General features: G+C 47.2%; 1 protein-coding gene across 1 annotated transcript in view; it reads left to right on the top strand.

Moving 5' to 3' along the window:
* Positions 1-21,177, top strand: part of ppfia1 (PTPRF interacting protein alpha 1) — a 35,516-nt gene that overhangs the window by 12,363 nt on the left and 1,976 nt on the right. Inside the window, exons 3-27 of the mRNA XM_053426682.1 lie at positions 840-941; positions 1,946-2,110; positions 2,202-2,276; positions 3,401-3,502; positions 4,548-4,781; positions 4,879-5,025; positions 5,851-5,985; positions 8,101-8,184; positions 8,588-8,719; positions 9,312-9,374; positions 9,514-9,593; positions 9,672-9,822; positions 10,278-10,501; positions 10,619-10,850; positions 14,197-14,321; positions 14,750-14,922; positions 15,276-15,369; positions 17,415-17,496; positions 17,583-17,783; positions 18,063-18,125; positions 19,783-19,958; positions 20,090-20,187; positions 20,267-20,442; positions 20,564-20,632; positions 20,794-20,962. Coding sequence (XP_053282657.1) covers positions 840-941; positions 1,946-2,110; positions 2,202-2,276; positions 3,401-3,502; positions 4,548-4,781; positions 4,879-5,025; positions 5,851-5,985; positions 8,101-8,184; positions 8,588-8,719; positions 9,312-9,374; positions 9,514-9,593; positions 9,672-9,822; positions 10,278-10,501; positions 10,619-10,850; positions 14,197-14,321; positions 14,750-14,922; positions 15,276-15,369; positions 17,415-17,496; positions 17,583-17,783; positions 18,063-18,125; positions 19,783-19,958; positions 20,090-20,187; positions 20,267-20,442; positions 20,564-20,632; positions 20,794-20,962 — 3,352 coding nt within the window. The remainder of the gene's footprint in view (positions 1-839; positions 942-1,945; positions 2,111-2,201; positions 2,277-3,400; positions 3,503-4,547; positions 4,782-4,878; positions 5,026-5,850; positions 5,986-8,100; positions 8,185-8,587; positions 8,720-9,311; positions 9,375-9,513; positions 9,594-9,671; positions 9,823-10,277; positions 10,502-10,618; positions 10,851-14,196; positions 14,322-14,749; positions 14,923-15,275; positions 15,370-17,414; positions 17,497-17,582; positions 17,784-18,062; positions 18,126-19,782; positions 19,959-20,089; positions 20,188-20,266; positions 20,443-20,563; positions 20,633-20,793; positions 20,963-21,177) is intronic.

Below are 21,177 nucleotides of genomic sequence, written 5' to 3'. Positions count from 1 at the left end.
TTTGTAGTATTTTCATATTTTCTATGGTGATATGAAAGACATCATCTCTTTGTTCCCTTGTGTCTGTCCTCGTCTCTCTGGACACCTCCGTGTTGGTTCAGGAGCGTGAGGAGAGACGGACAGGAAGCCTCGTTGTCTCAGATGTAAACAGGACCTTTGATTGAAGCTGTGATCGACCACAGGGACAGAAAGGAATGGACAGTTATTTGTGACCCAGCTCATTGGACGAGGGTCGTTCACGGTTGTGTGACAGAAACTAATCATAGGAGAACGAAATAAGAGCTAATTTTATTGATGCCTCAACTCCAGTTTCATAGTTATACAAATATATTAAAGAAGAAATGAAATAAACGTTTATCAATCGTCATCGAGGTGAAAGTCTTAAATAACCTTGATATTGATTTTCTGTTTACATTAATCAAAGGCAAAATATTCATTCTGTGATAATAGAAAGGAAAACATGTATTTATCTCAAATGTCAAACACCTTACTTAAAAATCAAAGACGAATATCAATATGAACAAACCTGCAAACTGAAATTTAGAGACACACACATTTGAAAGGTTGCTGCTCTGTTAGTTACCGCACAGGAAGTGAAGACAGACACACACCCGCAGGTCTCAGGAGTCTGAGTGCACTCGTCTTCCTCCAGGAACTGGTGTTGGAACTGCTGCAGTTAATTTAGAATGGATTCGATCAAACTTTTAAACTTGTAATGCACAGTCTCCCGGTCGCCACACTGCTCAGGCTTTTCATTTCTCTCAAGTCCAGTGCCTCGAGGAACTTCTTCTGAGTGCGTAGCGGTTACAAGTGACTGTATTTGTCCTTTTCTATTCTAGGAGTTTGCCGCTCTAACAAAGGAGGTGAACGTGTGCCGGGAGCAGCTTCTGGAGAAGGAGGAGGAGATCGCGGAGCTGAAGGCCGAGAGAAACAACACACGGGTCAGTAGCATGTGGGCACGAGTGTTTCCTGTCAAACTGTCTCAGATTTCAGCAAACGATGAGGACACACTCAGCTCCCCAGCAGTGATGAGGTCTGTGCGTCGCTCCACTCGCTGTGAGACGTCCAGGTGGAATTCCTGCTCGTTTTGTTTTGGGTATCGACGGTTGTCATAACACTGGATTTAAATCTGTGTCTATCCTTTAATCCAAACCATTGTCACTCGTTACGAGACCTGTAAACGACTCACTCATCAAGATATGAGTGTTACACACTGCTGTGTGTGTCGAGACCTGTTTCCTCTCAACGTACATCTTTACTTTTTAATATTTGAGGCCTCACAGGTGAAAGTCAAATGAAAACAGACATTTATACACAAACAATGATTTCCAACTCTGAGAGAGTCACATGTTGTAGGAGTGAATTTAATGAGGAGCACTACACTCAGTGCACTTGGACTCTCTGCGATAAGACAGCAGCACTAAACTTACAGAGGACTCATATTCATGCGTTAATGTTTGACAGTGACCGATGGGCGTGCCTGATGCGTGACGCTGGTGTAACAATGACGACAACAATCACAGTTTCGTGCTCGGGACACACAACACACAACCAGCGTTTGCGTTAGCGTGGTATGCTAGCTGTGAATGCAATGCTCAAGAGAAATAGACAGAAAATAAAATCCAACAACCAGAAGAACACACACCAGGTTCACCAGCTGCCTCTTGCTACATCCACACAACTACCTTCTCACTTAACAACCGTGCTGCACTGACTCCTGACATCACATGACCCCCTTCATAAAGAAACAGCCGGCGATGAGATGTTATTCGATCACTTTATAACAATTCCTGTGTCAAGCAGGACACGCTTCCCTTCCTGTTCACACCAGCACTCACAGGCCCAATGCACATGAAGGGTCACAGGATTGTGTACATTTGTCTATTTTGTAGAAGATGTTACTTAAATTGTGAGTCGCTGATGAGATGCCTCTTGGTGTGAGCAGCTGCTGCTGGAGCACCTGGAGTGTTTGGTGTCTCGTCACGAGCGCAGCCTGAGGATGACCGTGGTGAAGAGACAGGCTCAGTCTCCTGCAGGGGTCTCCAGTGAGGTGGAGGTCCTCAAAGCCCTGAAGTCCCTTTTCGAACACCACAAAGCCCTCGATGAGAAGGTACCACTGTCTGCACATCTCACACTTCTGGAAAAAGGAAGGTTTGTACAGTTTAAAGTGTTTATTTCTCTTTGTCTCACACGCTCTCCAGGTCAGAGAACGACTACGCGTTGCTTTGGAAAGATGCAGCGCGTTGGAGGAGCAGCTCACCCTCTCGCACAAGGAAGTAAGTAAACAAAACTGAAAACTAAAGGTTGTATTCACAGCTTTTTAATGAGGAGCCTATGTCGGGCCAGGTGAGGGATTTGATTAGGCTGGAATTTAACGCTCAGAATGATCATTTAACAATTCAACCAAGAATTTTTTTCCACCATCAAATGTCACAGCTCTGTGTTGTAATTTGTTAAACTGCAGAAATGTTGCTACTGAGCAGTATTGTTTTTTTCTCGTAGCCAGGTACAGTGGGACTTAAAGAAGTTTCTTTTTATTAAATTCTAAGATGTTATGTTATTTAAACCAGTGGGTCAAACGTTCAAATGCTCAGAAATGTATTTGTGTCTCTAGCTTCATAATCTGACTGTACACACACAATGTGTAAATCCACAACACAAACTAAATATGAGAAGGTTTGACCTGCAGCTTCACAACAGTCAGCTGTTCACACATCATGACACCTCTTAATCAATCCTGTTTCCAGAGCAGACGTTGCTGAATGGCTTCGCTCCTGAACTGAATTTCTTTGCACTCATCTTAACACTGAATCAAAACAAAACAGATTCACAGCTTCTAAGTACCCAGACGAGCACATGCATGACAAGGAGCGTCTCAACTCCACTGGGTAGTGAATGGGATTAAGATTGACAAAAAGCCCAGAGGATCTTAGGGAAGTGTCCTAGATTTCCTCTCTGCTTCCTGCTACACTCATCTTTTGTTCCTGGGAGTCAGCCTGGAACCACACACACACACACACACACACACACACACACACGTCAACACACACACACACACACACACGTCAACACACACATAAAATCAACCACTTGATTTACCTCCTCAGGCCGGGCAGCCCGTTTTATTTTCCGATGGTTCAGCCATTTGGCACAAGAGTGTTGTTCTGTGCAGTGTGTTCATGTGAGTTTGCAACCAGAGAAGTTGTGGTTGGTCCCTCACATTCATCTCCCAGAGGAGACGTATGACAGAAACACACAGAGAGCACATCACCAGTGATTCAAATGTGCAGCAAGCGAGTTAAGTGCTGCTGAGTTGGTGGTTAACCAGAACTTGTTGAGATGTTTATCACCAGCAGATGAATGAGTCGTCCAGGTTCTAACAGAGCGGTGTTTCCTCTAGTTGGCGTACCTCAGGGAGCAGAGCAGCCAGAAGAGAGGCCTGGCAGACGGGACCAGTGAGGTCAACCACAACTCTGAAAACACACCGAGCACCAACGGCAAGGTGAGCTCACTGAACAGCACGAAATGACTCCACCGGTTCTGCTATCAATCAATTAATCAATCAAATTTTATTTGTATAGCCCATATTCACAAATTACAATTCGTCTCATAGGGCTTTAACAGGGTGTGACATCCTCTGTCCTTCACCTTCAGCAAGAGTCAGGACAAACTACTTTAAAACCCTGTTAACAGGTACAAATACATAGAAACCTCAGAGAGACACATGTGAGGATCCGTCTCCCAGGACGGACAGACGTGTAACAGATGCCACGTGCAGGAAAACATCAAGATTAAAGGTTTTAGCAGCATTGATGAGGGTAAACATTTTGAAGGATAACTTCAATATGATATATCAAGCAGTCCTGCTGCAATCTGCATTCACGCACAGACCAGATGTAAACTCTGGAAGAGGTGAACTGACTGGAGACAGTCCAGGTTTCTGCTGACAGCTTGTTCTGCAGCATCACTGCTCAAAATAATAAAAGGTTTATTATGAATGTCAAGTTGTCCTGACATTTTCCTGAAATATTCCAGATGCAAATGTCCAAGTCAGTTGCTCGTAACATTTTTTGGAACTTCTCCTGCATCCCCCCCTAGTAAGAGCAGATGAAGTTTCTAACATGTGAACTGGAAGCTCTCATGAAGAAGAGGAGCGTTACACGTAGAGAAGACGAAGACGTCAACTTGAGACGAAGAGATTTGGTGCTGGTGTCGATTTGCTGTAAACAGAAATGCAGCAGAATTTATACGCCATGTCTCGTGCTGCTCCACCCAGGCTCCACCCCTCGCTCCACCCAGGCTCCACCCCTCGTCGGAATGTTTCCCACATCTTCCTGTTGTTTTCTGACCCGAACATTCTACACCTGCAGAAAATGTCTGAAAACAGCTTTAGTGATCCATTGTATGATCTCCTGAACCTTATCTGCACTATAAGCTTGTTCAGCAGTGGTTTGAGCCACGGGGTAATCAAACTGAAATGAACGGAGTACCCTGTGAGTTGTGTATTTATTTTGTGCCCTCGCTGACCTTGTTGATTTCCCCCCCAGCGGTCGTCGGATGGTTCGCTGAGCCAGGAGGAGGAGTCGCTATCTGGGTTCGGGAAGGTCTGTGAGCTGCAGGATGTGGTGGACCGTCAGACCACCGATCTGGGCCAGATGAAGGAGCGCATGTGTGCCATGGTGTCACGCATCAATGAGCTGGAGGAGGACCTGGACACGGCCAGGAAGGACATCATCAAGTCCGAAGACATGAACACGAGGCTGCAGAGAGACCTGAGAGAGGTAGGGAGGGCGGTTACCCACAGATAGCTTAAATACGAGCTAGCAGGACATGTTATAGTGTGAGAGAAATCACTAATGTGTGTGTGTGTGTGTGTAGTCGGTAGCTCAGAAAGAAGACATGGAGGAGAGGATCACCACCCTGGAGAAGCGCTACCTGGCAGCCCAGCGGGAGGCCACCTCCGTCCATGACCTCAACGACAAGCTGGAGAATGAAGTGGCCAACAAGGAGTCCCTCTTCAGACAAGTAGGCCACACCCCCTTTTACCAACGACCCGTTCACACCTGGTTTAAACACAAGCACAATTCTGAATGCACCTAAATCAACTGATCACTGAGATCTGAGACGCATGTGGCCATGTTCCTTCTGCTGTGTGAACACAACTGGGTCCGAGGCCACATGTGAAACTCATCCACACACAGACCAACACATTGAAATATGACTCATCTGTAAACACACTGGTTAAAGACATGATGTACTTGATTATTGTTATGTCACATACATATACAGAGAGGGGACGTGTGATCTGATCACATGGTCACAGGATCCACAGTTCAGCTGGGATCGGATCTCTGACTGATATAACTACCAGCACCGAGCGAGAGTGAGAGTGGTGTTGAGGTCTCAGACTGGTCTCAGACTGGTCTCAGACTGGTCTCAGACTGGTCTCAGACTGGTCTCAGACTGGTCTCCCAGCAGGACTCGCCTGCAGCTCTCAGCCTCCTGCAGCTCTCAGCCTCTATTCACACCCTGAGCAGCGCAGCAGGCCCTGGAGGGGACGCCTCAGAGACACTGGCTTGTCTCTTTACATGCACTCGCTGAGATGGAGACGTCTCTCTTCTTTTTTCATACGGGCTTTGTCTGTCTTTGTGTCTTCATGAATGCTCTCTTCCTCACTTCCTCCCCACCCCGCCCTGACCCATCCCCGCCCCCCCTCTCTCTTTGTCTTCCTCTTTCTCTCTCTCGCCACTCTCTTCACCTTGCAGAGCTGAAACCCTGAGGCTGTGACGTAGCACACATGAGTCTTCTTCTTCGTGCCTGCTAATGACTCTTTGCTTTTGGTTTCTGCAGACCGAGGACAGAAACAGGCAGCTCCAGGAGAAACTGGAGCTGGCGGAGCAGAAGCTGCAGCAGACCATCCGCAAGGCGGAGACTCTGCCTGAGGTGGAGGCCGAGCTGGCCCAGAGGGTCGCTGCCCTCACCAAGGTACCAGCACCTCTGTGTGTGTCTGTGTCTGTGTGTGTATAATGAAATAATAGTGATCCGATTTCATTGATTAACACATCTGTTGACATATATGTTTTGGGGGGAAATGACCCATATATTCTAACCAGTTATGCACCAGCACACATGATATCATCAGCTCTGTTGGATTAGTTCCTGTACATTGTGACAGCTCCGTGAGGAAGCCACTGTTTATGTTCCTCCAAATATCCACAGGGGCCATTTTTAGAGATCAATGTTTTTATCCATTTATAGTTTGAGCCTTCGTCTTGCACATCACTCGCTGCGGCTGAACTTACACGATCAACTTAGCACCTTATTCGTATTGCAGCTGGCCCACAATGCACCTCTGATTTATAAGCTTACATTCCTTCCTCTCCTCACCTGATGTGTTATTTGTTGAGAGTTAATCAGGCAACAGGAAACTGTTTTCACAGTTTCTTCTCAACACTACAGATATTAACGCTCTGTAATAAATATACAGACAAGCCCATGGTTTGTTTAGTGTATAGTTGTGGGTTTTTGTTTAGTTGAGGTGGGCTGTAATCACTATAAGAGACCGACATACAACCGATAACTGGTTCTACTCCACTTGTCTGTTTAAAGACCATGATGTCCCAGTGTGTGTCTGTAGTTTGAGAGAACACGAGTTGTCTCCAGGGTCATTCTCTCCTCAGCTCCTTCACCATATCGCCTGTTAAGATGTGCTGTATTACTGGGACTCTGATATTATGGAAAGAAGTGATTGACACATTAAATACTGTCTCTACGCAGTTCAAATACATCGTACATAAATAAATAATCCACTCGTTCTTCAGCTTGTGGAACTTTTACTCCAGCGTCAGCCAGCTCAGTCTTCTGAGTTCTCCAATACAACAAACCTCAGCATATTGTTCCTCATCTAACACATCATGTTGTGTGTTTGTCCTCACGTCTCTTCTTCTCTCTGTTACTGACGTGGCAGCGATCATCAGTCACGTTTCATTTTTGAGTGTCTCTGTTTTCTTCCAACATTAAACCGATCCCCTGTTCTCTCCTCTTTCTGTCATGCTCTGTGTTTGTGTGGTCTTCATGCTGCCCCCCCACCACGTCCCTGTCAAACCTCTAGTGTGTTCTGTGTGGCTCTAAAGGCTCTAAGACTCAGAAGAAGGTAGACCAGCTCTCTTCACAGAGCTCAATCCATCCGCTCGGATACTTAACCAGGCCCATTGTCGCCAGTGGCAGTTTTCACATTTCCACAACTACTCAAAAGGAAAAACAATATTGGCTGATTCCAAAAATATTGTCATTTATACTTAAACCTCAGTTGTATTTGATTCTTTTACACGACCAGTGCCTGGTTAAGTGCAGTGAAGACCATGTGTTCCAGTGTTGTGGTATCTCACGAAGCCTGAAACCCGGCCGGCGCTGGCCCGGCTTCCTCTGTCCGCTTGTATGTGTAGTTTAATGTGTTGGTGAAATGTGTAACTCCACAAAAAAACACTATGACTGGTGTCTAACACAAACAGGAAGTGCCAGCTGATTTGCTCAAATACTTGTGGGGACACTGCCCATTAAAAATGTGAACCACTCCATTGGCTCTTGTGTAGATATGAGCCGATAGACTGATGATATCTGCTGGACACTGATGATAGTTTCCAGCATTGGATTGTGTTTTATAAGCAGTAACACACGTAACAACACATCTGTAGTTGAGGTAGGACCTGGTTGAACTTCTTCCTCCCTGGTAGACGTGCACTGTGGGAGGCGCTGGATGCTTTATTGGTTTTCAGGTTTTGGTACTTTGCTGGTTTCCTAACGCAGCTTTTGGCTTTTAGCTATGTATATATATTCTTTAGATGCCATATACAGTATGTCCCTGTCTGTTGAGGTGGGTCACTCCATCCTTTGGAGGGACGACGGCTTTGTCAGTAAAACCAAAAGCAGGACAAGATCTTTTCTCAGCCTGGTCCCTCTCCAGGATGGAGGACAAAACTCTGCAGGGGAAATCAAAGCTTTTGAGAGGCTCTCATTAGCTGTGGGAGGGGTGAATATGTTGTGCTGTGTATTAGAGCAGATAAGGATGAAGGTTCACTCGTCATTGTTTCTCATCTTCAGGCAGAGGAACGTCACGGCAACGTGGAGGAGAGACTGAGGCAGCTGGAGGCTCAGCTGGAGGAGAAGAACCAGGAGCTGGTCAGGGTGCGTAACTCTCTCTTATACCAGGATCAGTGGATACACGCAGGTTTCTAAAATGCAGATGAACCTGCTAGAGAATGCTGGCTGACCCTGTCGCCACTAGAGGAGTTGGTCTTTATGTTCCCCCCCCCACAGGTGAGTAATGTTTGTCCTCCTCAATGTGCTGGAAACTGAGAAGCTCTCACCTCAGTGTCTTGGACACATTAAAGAGAGAATAAAAATCATTGATCCAACGAATGTAGAAGACAATTAATACACTCACGCTCATGGGTATCTACGATTCAGAGCAGGAACGTTCAATACGCATCGTAACGCTGTGTCAGCATCTAGACTGACAGCATGAAGAAGAGGAGGAGCTCACCTGGACATGCTCTGGGTTTTCACGTGCCCTTCTGTTCGTCTGCAGGCGCGGCAGCGAGAGAAGATGAACGAGGAGCACAACAAGCGTCTGTCGGAGACGGTGGACAAGCTCCTGTCCGAGTCCAACGAGAGACTCCAGCTGCACCTCAAAGAGAGGATGTCTGCTCTGGAGGACAAGGTGAGGCCACATGGCTCAGGTAGAGCGGCTGACCAGTGATCCGAAGTTTCCTGGTTCGATCCCCGGTTTCTCCAGAGAGCAGGACTGAACACACTAGATTCAGAAGCAGATATCACAGATGGTTCTTATGCCACTGATATTTCTTCATGTGGTCATGTTTCTGATAAGGTTTTTAATTACTTATTTAATATAAGGAGACTTCATGATGGGGACCTGGATACCGAGGCTTTATCCCCCGATGGCTTCATTTCTGGATTTTGAGAAGTGAAGTTTTTATTTAGTCTATTTTCCTTCACTGTGGCTCATGATTATTTGGTCAAGAGAAAAGTATTTTATATCTCAAATTTAAAACAACAGTTTACCAAAGTGCTGAACAGGGTTAAAACAAAACAAAAAAAATATATATATACATATACAGAAATTTCATAGAAAATACAGAAGTATTGCTTTTGTATTTTCTCTTAATTCAATAAGCGGTTCTGATATGACATGAATGATGTAAAGTAGGAGCAGCCCCTGTCATGACTTTGTGTATCATGGTGCACGGGAAGTTAATGTGTGTTTGACAGTGTGTGTTTGTTGCTCTCTGCAGAACGCCCTGATCAGAGAACTGGATCACACCAAGAAGCTGATTGAGGAGTCTCACCACGAGAAGGTGAAGGTTCAAGTTTACCATGCTTCTTTCTTTTGTTTTTACAAATTCAAGTTACCACAAATGAATCTTAGAGGATTCACTTAGAGATACAGACTTTATTTCTTCTCCTAAAGTCGTCTGTACATTCCCTGTCCTGCAGGAGCAGCTCCTGATCGAGATTGAGACCATGAGGGCGGAGGACGAGCAGGGCAGGAGCAGGAGCAACTCCTTGTTACATGGGTAAGCTGGGTAGCTAGTCCCCAGTTCATCAGCCTCCACCCTTTAAGTCTTCCTGATTTCTTTTATTTGTTATTCCAGACGCTCTCAGCTGGGCAGCACTCCAGATTTCAGGTATCCCGTGTCGGCGTCCTCGCTGATGGACAGTAGCTCAGACCACTATGGCAGTGGTCTCGTGCTGAGGCGTCCTCAGAAGGGACGAGTGTCAGCGCTCCGTGACGAGCCGTCCAAGGTGAGCTGCTTCCTGTGGTCGGCTCCTTTTTTAATGCTTATAAACAACACGATCTAATAAAATCTGAAACTTTAAAGCAACTGAAGTTGAGTTCAACAACAGAATGAAAATCAGTTTTTGTGTTGTCGTCTTCACGTGTTGCTTGTGTCGTTCGCCTCCTCCCCTCCTCCACCTGTTCTTTCTGATGAGTCTCTTCTTCTCTTGTTCCTTTCTGTTTGCATCCTCTCTGGACATCAGCGACATGTAAGTGTTTGTGCGTTGGAGCAGTGACAGTCACTTGTGTCTGTGTTGTGTATTAAAAATGCAGCTAATCCTTTATCTGTTTCTCATTCCTGTGTCTCTCATCTGCCTCCCGCTTGTCTTCTATCTCTTTTGTCCCTTTTCTGCTCTTTCTGGAACCTTTTTCTTGATCTCTGTTGGATTCCATTGTTTCATACGTGTGTGTGTTGATCCAGGTGCAGACTTTAAATGAGCAGGAGTGGGAGCGAATGCAACAAGCCAACGTGCTGGCTAACGTGGCCCAGGCCTTTGAGAGTGACATGGACGCCTCCGACCTGGAGGAGGACAGCGAGACGATGTTCAGCTCAGTGGACATGCTGTCCCCTGGTGGCCAGGCTGATGCACAGACCCTCGCCTTAATGCTGCAGGAGCAGCTGGATGCTATCAACAATGAAATTAGGTATGAGCAGCTACACAGCAAAACCGAACTTCATTTAACTCGATGACTTTCTTCACACGCTGTAGGATGGTCGTGCAGTCATTTAACATGGCCTCCTCCCATCCTGTCTCCCTGCAGAATGATCCAGGAGGAGAAGGAGAACACAGCTATCCGTGCAGAGGAGATCGAGTGTCGGGTGAGCAGCGGTGACAGCCTGGGAGGACGCTTCCGCTCCATGAGCTCCATCCCTCCTTCCCTGTGTGCGGGCTCGTCGCTGGGCGGCTCCCCCCCGGGCTCGGGTCACTCCACCCCCCGACGCATTCCTCGAAGCCCCAACAGGGAGCTGGACCGCATGGGGGTCATGACCTTGGTAACACTTCCTTTACTTTCATAAGCATCCCAGCCAGGACAATAGAACTGCACTGAAGAACACTTCTAACTAAACACTTGAAATCATTGATCTCATTTCATTCAGTCTCAAGACGTCAGACTTTTTGTTTCCCTCCAGTCGTTTTCATTTCGGTGTTTGGGTTTGTCATCGTCTTTTAGTGCAGGACTAAAGTACATGGTTGTCTAGTTGTTCTCTAAAATCCTTTGTGTTTCATTTTTGTGCAATGAATCAGTATGATTTGTGTACTAATAACTGTGTGTAACCATCTGACCGTGTGTGTATGTAACTTCCCCCGACACAAAGCAGTATTGCTACGATCCCTCCATCTTCCAGAGCTCCCTCTCCCAGCAGACCCTAACTTATCTGCCCTGTGGTGCCACTGGCCTCAGTCCCCCTCCTCAGGCCTTTAGCTATGCTCCCTACCTACAGGTACAACCCCCCCCCCCCCCCCCCCTCGGGTGGGTGCAGTCTGCCACTTCCTGTCCGCTCTCTTCTTTTACACACAGGACTTTTATAAACTCTTAATACCCTCGGTGCATAAATAAATGCATCTTATCCATTTGCTGTGAGAATAACTTTGAAGACGTATCTGTAACCAGCGAGTCGACAGCGGGAAGCAGCTCAACCTGAAGAACTCTGTTCCTCTACGTCTGTGGATTTAACCGGTGAACTGGAAAGCGCCGCTCGCTAACTGTTGAATTTAAAGTCACAGGTAGAAGGTCAAAAACTCCAGAAAGAAAGATGAAAGACAGAGATTTAGATGATTTGTTTCATAAGCAGATAAATGAAGAGTTGAGACAGAGACACAGGACTCGACCTGTGACATGGATCTTCATGGAGCCTTTAAAGACGTGTTTCTGTCGGTCGAGCTCTGAGGTTTGCATTCTATTCAACACCTGCACTAAATCCAGATGTGTTTCAAAACCAATAACTGAGCTGGGTGGACATTTTAGATTCCTGAGGCTCTGCAGTCTGATGTCGCTGGTTCCCTGTTAACACCGGAGAAGGCGAATACTCATCAGTCCGTCCTTTCAGGAATTTGTGATCTTGCAATTGATGATTAATGAATCGAGTTCACAGAGTACATGCCCTTGTTTAGATTTGTTCAGTTTATTGAGGAAGAGTTGTGAAACGTTACAGACTTGAAAGCTCTTCTCTTTCTGTTGATGATCTCCTTTGTAAACTATCATCAATGAAACAAGTCCAAATTAAGATGTTCTGGACATTTTGGGAGATTACATTAATTATTTCCTCGCCCACTCAATTTCCTCTTCCTGTTTGCCTTTTATAGCTCACCACAGCCTCCGTGTCGGTCGAGGAAAGGAAATGAGCGATTAGGTATTTCCCCCCCGGGGGCAGGAGAAACTCCCATAGAAGTGCTGCATGCTGATGGTTTATTTGCTCTGCTGATGCCAGGCCTGTGAGGAATGTAGAGCGGTGAAAAACATCCAGCTTTCAAGGTGCTGAGAGGAACATGTGTCCAGAGCTGCTCGGGTTCATAGATTCATGTTTCACACAAAGCAAAAGCACTCGGATCAGTTTAGAGGAGACGCGTGGTGTTGATTCAGTCTTTGATTCCTCTAGTGTGTCATAAAGCTTTGATGTGAATGATGAAGTTCTCTAAAGCTCAAAGTCTGTGGCAGAGGGAGCTGCTCTTCCCCTCAGAAAACCCTGGAGATCCTGAAGCACTTGCCGGTCGATACATGCATGAAAGTAAAAGGCCCCCAGTCACACAGTTTTATTTGGTAGGGGCGTGCACTGAGGATATTCTCCTGACATTTTGTGGAGAGGCTGAATGTGAGAATACAAAATCAGAGTCTCAGATCTCAGAATAAATCTCAGAGAGAGTGCGACCGGATGTTCTCTGGAGAATTCTCAGAGAGCGAGAGGACGTGTTCACATGACAGACGTACAGAGTGGATAGATGAAGAGGAGTCCTACGTGATGAAGAGGAGTCCTACCTGATGAAGAGGAGTCCTACGTGCAGAAGAGGAGTCCTACCTGATGAAGAGGAGTCCTACGTGCAGAAGAGGAGTCCTACGTGCAGAAGAGGAGTCCTACGTGCAGAAGAGGAGTCCTACGTGATGAAGAGGAGTCCTACGTGATGAAGAGGAGTCCTACGTGATGAAGAGGAAGACGTGGACAGACCAGGAGATTCATGAGCTTTTGGGGATAAGGGCCGGAGCCGGTTCGGAAGTCACTTCTTCATATGTGAAACACAATCTCCTGAACATGTTCCAACTCAACCATCTCAAAGTCCGTCAGCTGTGATGTCACGCTCGGCCGGTCGGAGTCCAGCAGCTCAAACTTTAGATTCTACAGAAACGTTAGATTCTGCTCTTCTCCTCTCGACTTCCCTGAACTTCCTCGCGGCTGCACCCCCCCGACCTCCAGCCTGGTTGTGTTGCAGTGCAGACTGTGTTTTCCCAACAGTTGCTCATCTTCACCTTTCAACTGAGTGTTCTCCCGAGTCTCCAGTGTGTGTGTTTGTGTGCGTGTTACATGGGTAAATGTGTGTGTTGTTCTTATTCCTGCTCTTGTGTGTTTGTGCATGGCTTGGTGTTACTGCCAGTCTGTTGTGTGTCTCACTAACTGCTTCTCTCCTCTCTCCTTTTCGCCATGCTTCAGCCTAGTGACCTGCGCAAGCACCGCAGGAAGGTAAACTAGAGATCTGCTGTGCTGGGTTCTATCAGCCGTCTGTCACCATCACTCCCATCAACTCCCAGTAACTCCCAGCATCAGGAGTCAAACTCAGATTGAGATTCTCTGTAGTTCACCTCCTGTATGGAAACATAAGTGTTAAATTAAATCATCAGCCTCTCAGTCACTTGACAGAAAATCAATTTGTTTTGGAAGCTGAACCCTTGAGTTTCCATCTGTTATAAAAACTCTTAAGCTCGTCATTAAGAGGAGGGTGAACCAAACGCTGGAGATTAACAGGACCTAATATTAATTACCCGACTCTAGAGTCTCTTTTCAAACACAACAGATCTGGTAAAAGTTCTTCACCAATTAAGACACAATCACTACTTTTGGGTTTGGAGTGTTTATTTATTTATTCTTTGCATGATAAAAAGTCTGTAGCACAAATTCTTCTGTTTGAGGGAAAGAGTTTCTGAATCTGAATTGTTGAACATATATTACATCCGTGTTTTGATTCCACTGTGTCAACGTAAAGTGTGAACCGGTCCCTGCACCTGGTGTGTGACGGCTCGGAGCATGAAACACATATTGTGTAGCCTTAATGAAACGGTTGTGTTGTCAGAATATGATGTCTTCAGTTGTTGTCATCGTCTCCCTCCTCACTAACGTGTGTCTCCTGCAGTCGGCTCAGGACGACAAGGCCACCATCCGATGTGAGACGTCCCCCCCCACCACTCCACGCTCCATGCGCCTGAGCAGAGATGCAGGACACGCCGCCAGCGTGGAGGACATCAGAGACATTCGAGGGTAAGACACCGGAAGAAACAAGGATCCAACAACACAATAAAGATTTGTAAAATGTTTGGATCCCTATGAAATATGAACAATCTCTGAGCCTGATGAATCAGCCTCTGCGGTCAATATTTTCTCCTAGTGTAGACGGCAGATGTCTGAGACTCTGTCTTCCGTTCTAAGGTTTATTTTATCACGGGAGTTGAGTGTTGGTGTTTTAGGTCGAGATGACATTTTGACTTGTCTATCAAAAGCTATTTGCATATGAAGGCAGATAAACTAAAAAGCCAATGGCTGATGCATTTCGGTCGATGTGTTCCACCTGTTGGAGACCAGAGCCAGCTTCCTCCGCCTTCCAGCCCCAAAGTCAGGTCCCTCGCTCCTGCAGCTTCTCATGTACACAGAGAAACGTACATCTCATCACTTCTGCTTTGTTCCCTCAGTCTGGCCGGGCTGCAGGACGGTCAGGGTAGTAACCCCAGCAGCAGCAACAGCAGCCAGGACTCGCTCAACAAAGCAGCCAAGAAGAAGAGCATCAAGTCTTCTATTGGACGTCTCTTTGGAAAGAAGGAGAAGGGCCGACCCAGCATTCCTGGGAAGGATTCCTCCAGCCAAGGTCAGACACTCTGGACTAACCAGGCTTTTATTCACACTTCAGCACATGTTTATATATATATATATATATATATGTATAATTATAACCAGCACTGCTCCAGGATCAGGACAGATGCAAAATCAGTAACAGTCTAGAACACTTTTTAAGCTTAAATCATGAGGCTAGTGAAGATGCACACCTCTAGTCACAGTGATAACAAATAAAATAAATCATGTATATAAATAAAGATGGAACCAGAATGGAATCGTGAGCTAACTCGAGGTTTCCACCCCTAATATGTGTTTGTTGTGTCGCTCCCTGATGCCAGTGTTGTGTTCCAGTCCCTATAATCTGAACCTGGTGTTTGTCCTCAGCTGGCACGCCGGAGGCAGAGAGCTCTCCTAAGGATGGATTAGGAATGGGCACCCTGGGGGTCCCTGCAGACAAGAACCGGAAGCTGCAGAAGAAGTAGGTGTCTTCCTCACAATGTGTCGGCCCCCTGCTGTCTCCACAAATACACTCGACTGAGACTAGAGCTGAGAGATAACGCTCTAATTTACAGGACGGTGTTACTGGAGCATAATGTTCATAATGTAAAATGTCCTGAGCCCCTCGCTCACCTCCTGCTCACGCTCACTCTATCAGCTCATCCCCCCCCCCCCCCCGTCCCACACCCACTTATTTCCACTGCACTTATCTCCACAGAGATTTGATCACTTTTCTCTTCAGTTTTCTTTTGACACGTTTCCAACACCGTGAATTTTGTTTAGCTTCCTAAATTAGCATCAATTCATTCTTTCTTTTGTTTATCACCCCCCCCCCCCCCCCCTCTCATTCCACGTGTAGTCCAAAGACAGGGTAAGTTGGTTCATGTTGCTTTTACTTTGCCTTTTCTTCTTCCCACACTTGGCTTCACATTGACCTCACCAATAACCGAGGACCCCAAACGACTGTCCCTCTGAATGTCTGATGGCTTTTCCGTGCTGCTCTTTACCCTGCTATCCACAGAGGAGCTTAACTAACAGGAATGTGCGTGTGCTGATTTTTAGTGAGTGACAAAACTTTCCTCTCGCAGTTTTCCTATAGCGGCATGAAGTTATGCACTGCAACTACAGGAGAGGTGGTTAATGGCAGAATTCAACCAGATAGTCATTGGGTTTCTTTGTGGGTGTTTAAAAGAAGTAATAAACCACCTGAGCAGAATCACTGTGTTCTTGTTGGTGTCCTCAGGATTTCACTAAAGCAGCAACAAGAACACTAGTTTATTAAATATGTTTTATGCAGATCTGTTTGTGCCACACAGCCCCATCTAGTGGCCAAGTACAGCTTTCTTCATTTGACATCATCAGAGCTTTTATAGCTGCGTTCCAACCACTGCCTGGATTGTCCAGTAATGTTTCCATATTACAACCTGAGAATGTGCATGAAGTGAATGAGAATTTTCCGGAAGCTAAGGTTTCTCTGTCCTCGATACTTCCCTGTGTGCATGCTCCTTACAGTGGTAGCGGAATGCATTCATACTAAAGGTGATTTGCAAAGTGGACTCTCAAAGCACTGGTTCTGGGAGAAAACGTCACTAATGATAATTATAAAGTTCCACAGTGCTGGAGCTCCGGCTCTGACCTCAGGTCCTCAGCTAAAGACCCTGGTGGTCGAACCTGGAGAGTCGAGGCTTGACAGCAGCAGGAGGAGGTTTCAACAAACATGTTGGGTCTCAATACGCCCGTGTTCAAAGCAACATTATGCAAATGTTCCACCTCAAACCAGCAGCTGGATTAAACTGGTGTTCAGTGAGTGTGAACAAGGAGAACGTTTCCTCCTTCTCTCCCTGAGCGTCTGTTCTCTGTGACTCTGGTGAGTGGGTTCCATCTGCTGAGAGAACAACTGACTGAGAGTCACAGACACAACCAGCTGCAGCTGAAGAGTGGAGCTGACCTGAGATCAGTTCAAAATACTCTGAACTTATTAAAAACCAGAGTTTATCTCCAATATTCAGCAGGAAACTGTGAAACATGAAGAATTCTGAACAGAGTTTGTTACAGCAGCAGCTCTTCTGGGTCAGGAAGCAGAGGATCATGGGTAATATCCAGAGGGACGACACAGTCAGAGTCAACACATTGAGAAACTTTTATTTACATGAAAACAGCTCATTGCTCGGACCTGGAGTCTGACTGAATTAATCCCACGTGTACCTGCAGGTGGCGCTGTGGCTCAGTAACAGTTACATAGTGTTGCTTTAACAACACAACTCTCTCACAAAGGTTTTCCAGATGAATGCGTCTCTGTTTGAATCTCCCGGGTTTCAGTTTCTCTGTTTTCTCTCAAACTCCTGCTCTCTGTTCTGAGTCTGCATGTCGGTCGACATCTGGGGGGGGGGGGTGGTTTGTGTTTATGCGTATTTTAAAAGGTGAATTTGATCGAGTGCATATTGTGAGTTTTGAACAGGCGTCATGTGTTCTGTGGAAAGTGAGCTCTTATTGTAAATTGTCTTAAATCCATGTTTTGTGTCTCAGGCATGAGTTACTGGAGGAGGCCCGGCTGCAGGGCCTGCCCTTCGCCCAGTGGGACGGGCCGACCGTGGTGGTTTGGCTGGAGGTACGACCCCCCCCCCCCCCCCCCCCCCCTCTGAAATCCGCTCTCCTTGATGACTGTCCATTAACCGTCCCTCTGTCTCTGAGCAGCTGTGGGTGGGCATGCCGGCCTGGTACGTGGCTGCGTGCCGAGCTAACGTGAAGAGCGGCGCCATCATGTCGGCGCTGTCGGACACGGAGATCCAACGGGAGATCGGGATCAGCAACCCGCTGCATCGCCTGAAGCTCCGCCTCGCCATCCAGGAGATCATGTCCCTGACCAGCCCCTCGGCCCCCCCCACGTCACGAACGGTACTGCCCTGTCGAGGACGACTCAGTCACATGTTCTGCTGAGTCACCTTTCAAAGCCTCAGATCTCCTGTTTGATTCTCACATTAACGTTTGAACTTCTTATAAACGTAACATTTACTAACGATGGGATCGAGCTCTGGCTTCACTCGGTGATAACAGGAAATGAACAAGCACTTGTTGATTTTTCTCCTCCTCCCATTCTCTGCCTGCCCTCCGTCACTCCTCCCTCTTTGCACTCTTCTCTCACTTGTGATTGGGGCGGGGGTGTCACATGATCAGACAACAGGAAATGTTTGGGTCACTCATGAAGAAATGGAAACGTTGGCCGCCACACCCCCCACGGTTAGTGCGTCCTGACCGGCCGCTCACTGGTGGCTTCTCCCTTCTATGGTGACTGTGGAGGTTTGTTCCGAGTTGCCTTCAGGACGTCCAGAGCTCATTGGCCACGTGCACGTGTCCACATCACGTGCACGTGTCCACATCACGTGCACGTGGTCGATCCCTCCAACATTTATCTCATGGTCTCACGTCCTCTGGCTTTCTGGAGCCTCACAGGGCAACTTGGAACAAGACCTCGTTCTGTCTGCTGCTCAGGGATTAGTCTCATTCTTTAGACTTTAAACTGTGTGTTTGTCTGTGTTACATCAGCTAGTGTTTGTGTGTGTGTAGAGTTGTAGTAGTGTGATAATGTAGTGTTGGTGTAGTAGTGTAGTGTGGTAGTGTAGTGTTGTAGCATACAGCTGCTTCTCAGATTAACGGTTCTTTTGTGTGTTTGACAGAACGTGTTCTGAACTAGAGATTTTCCGATACCTTGTTCTCCTCCTGGCGGCCGATACTGAACATCTGATACCGGTGCATTTAAAAAAGAAAAGTATTTTAACAGCCACATTCTACTGACCTGCATGAAGTCATGTATGTGGCTCAGGTGAAAAACAAATGCATACAGAGAATTAATAACAGACGTTTTTATTTACATTTTAAAGTCTTTCATACACATGTTTTACTCGTGGGACTTTCCAGTGCTCTGTGTAAAGCGACACTACCAGAAGTCTCCTCTTCTCCAGCTCTGCAGCTCTATCTGGGTGAAACTAATATTCTATAAAGATGTGGTATCGGATTAGATCATAGATTCACGTGCAGAGTAATTTCCTCAGCTGGAGTCGGAACATCTCTATTCTGAACACGGACCATGAATAAAGATGGACGACCCGTCAGAATCTTCTTAGGAGCCGTCATGTCGTCCATCTTGATTTCTGTGGTTGTGATTTGTGGACTTGCATGAAAGACTCCGGCTCTGTGAGGTTTGGGCGATGTGATGAGATCGACTGTGAAACAGGAAGTGGTCGCACAACTCATTCTTTTTAGTGTGTGTCTGCCATCGTGGACACTTTCTCTGTGAGGAAATCAAGAGGGAACCAAATCTAACACAACACTAATGATTTCCTTCATATCGCTCACACCTACAGTGTCCATGTGTTTATTTTGATTTTCCTCTTTGATGTCTTGTTGGTTGACTTATATTTTCCACATGAAGCTGCTCCCCCCCAGCACGGCCGCCTCACTAACCCCCCCCCTGTCTCTTCTTCTCACCATGCTCACTCTAACCACGCTAACACCAGGACGATGACGAGGGGAGCTGGGCACAGGTTTGCACACGTTCCCCCGATAACCCCCCCCCCCCCCACGCTCACCTTCTTATTCTGTTGTTCTTAACTCCATCTTTGACTGAGTTCAGGAGACGTCTCGGTTTCCCCTCCGCCACGTTTCACTAATTCTGTTTTCACGTTTGGTGATTCACACTAAAAACTAACTACAGACAGACAGCTGGTATAACGGGCGTCTGTTCTGTATGGATCTGTTCACTAGTAGTTAGAACGTGATCTGAATGAGCCCAGAACACAAAGTCTGCATCTTTACAAAAGTTACAAACTCTAGTGTGTTTCATCTTTTCAACTCACTCGCTCAAACAGCGGTCAAGCCTGCTCCTCTCTCACTTCAGACGTTGGCGTACGGGGAAATGAACCACGAGTGGATTGGTAACGAGTGGCTGCCCAGCCTCGGCCTCCCCCAGTATCGGTCCTACTTCATGGAGTCCCTGGTGGACGCCCGCATGCTGGACCACCTCACGAAGAAGGACCTCAGGGGACAGCTCAAGATGGTGGACAGCTTCCACAGGTAGAACACATGACACCTGTCACAGCCTGAGTCTTCCTCCTCTGTGCGGGGGAACTCGTGTTGTGGCCTCAAACTGTTAAACTGGATCCAGATGAACAGTGAAGAACTGTTTGTGTGTGTTTCTGCCACAGGAACAGTTTTCAGTGCGGAGTGATGTGTCTGCGGAGGCTCAACTACGACAGGAAGGAGCTGGAGAGGAGGCGGGACGAGTGTCAGCTGGAGCTCAGAGGTAGGAAGCCCCCCGGTGTGGTTCAGACTGAGTAACACACTGTTAGCTGGACGTGTGTGACGCTGCAGTGTCGTTTCAGACGTGCTGGTGTGGAGCAACGAGCGGCTGATCGGCTGGATCCAGGCCATCGGGCTGAAGGAGTACAGCAGCAGCCTCTACGAGAGCGGAGTCCACGGAGCCCTGCTCGCCCTGGACGAGACCTTCGACCACAACACCCTGGCCCTGCTGCTGCAGATCCCCATGCAGAACACACAGGTAGCTGCACACACACACACACACACACACACAAGGGGTTTGTTAAAATGCAGCAGAGAATTTGTGATTGTGTAAGGAACTGAAAATCAAATGAAAACTTATTGTTGTATTTCTTCTCCAGGCCAGAACGACTCTGGAGCGTGAATACAACAGTCTGCTGGCCATCGGCACAGAGAGGAGGATGGAAGAGGTGACAGCACACACACACTGACACACACACACACACACACACACACACACACACTGACACACACACACACACACACACACACACACACACACACACACACACCGAGTGAGCAGCCGAGTTTGAAGGGGACTCCCCCTCGTTCTCCACCTCCTCTCTTGCAGGACGACGATAAGAACTTCCGTCGCGCTCCGTCGTGGAGGAAGAAGTTCCGGCCCAAAGACGTGCGGGGGGGGGCCCTGGGTGCGTCCGACACGCTCCCCGCCAACTTCCGGGTGACCAGCAGCGGCTCCTCATCTCCCGCCACACAACCAAAGAGGAGCCCGATGGACGGTAAGCGGAGGAAGGAGATGTGGGGGTGTGTGTGTGTGTGTGTGTGTGAGTGTGTGTGTGTGTGTGTTACTCAAACAGTTTGTGATGAGCAGCTTGGCTCTAACGTGTCACGTGTGGAATGGCTTTGTGTCTTTGCTGTCTGTTGATGATGCTGTGACTAACGGCACGTCTTTGCATGTGATTCTCGCCACGTGGACGAGCAGCCAGTGAGTCTA

The sequence above is a fragment of the Pleuronectes platessa genome, chromosome 1 (genome assembly GCF_947347685.1).
Source record: "Pleuronectes platessa chromosome 1, fPlePla1.1, whole genome shotgun sequence".
In the NCBI taxonomy this organism is placed as follows: Eukaryota; Metazoa; Chordata; class Actinopteri; order Pleuronectiformes; family Pleuronectidae; genus Pleuronectes; species Pleuronectes platessa.
This window is presented reverse-complemented; position numbering and strand designations above follow the sequence as displayed.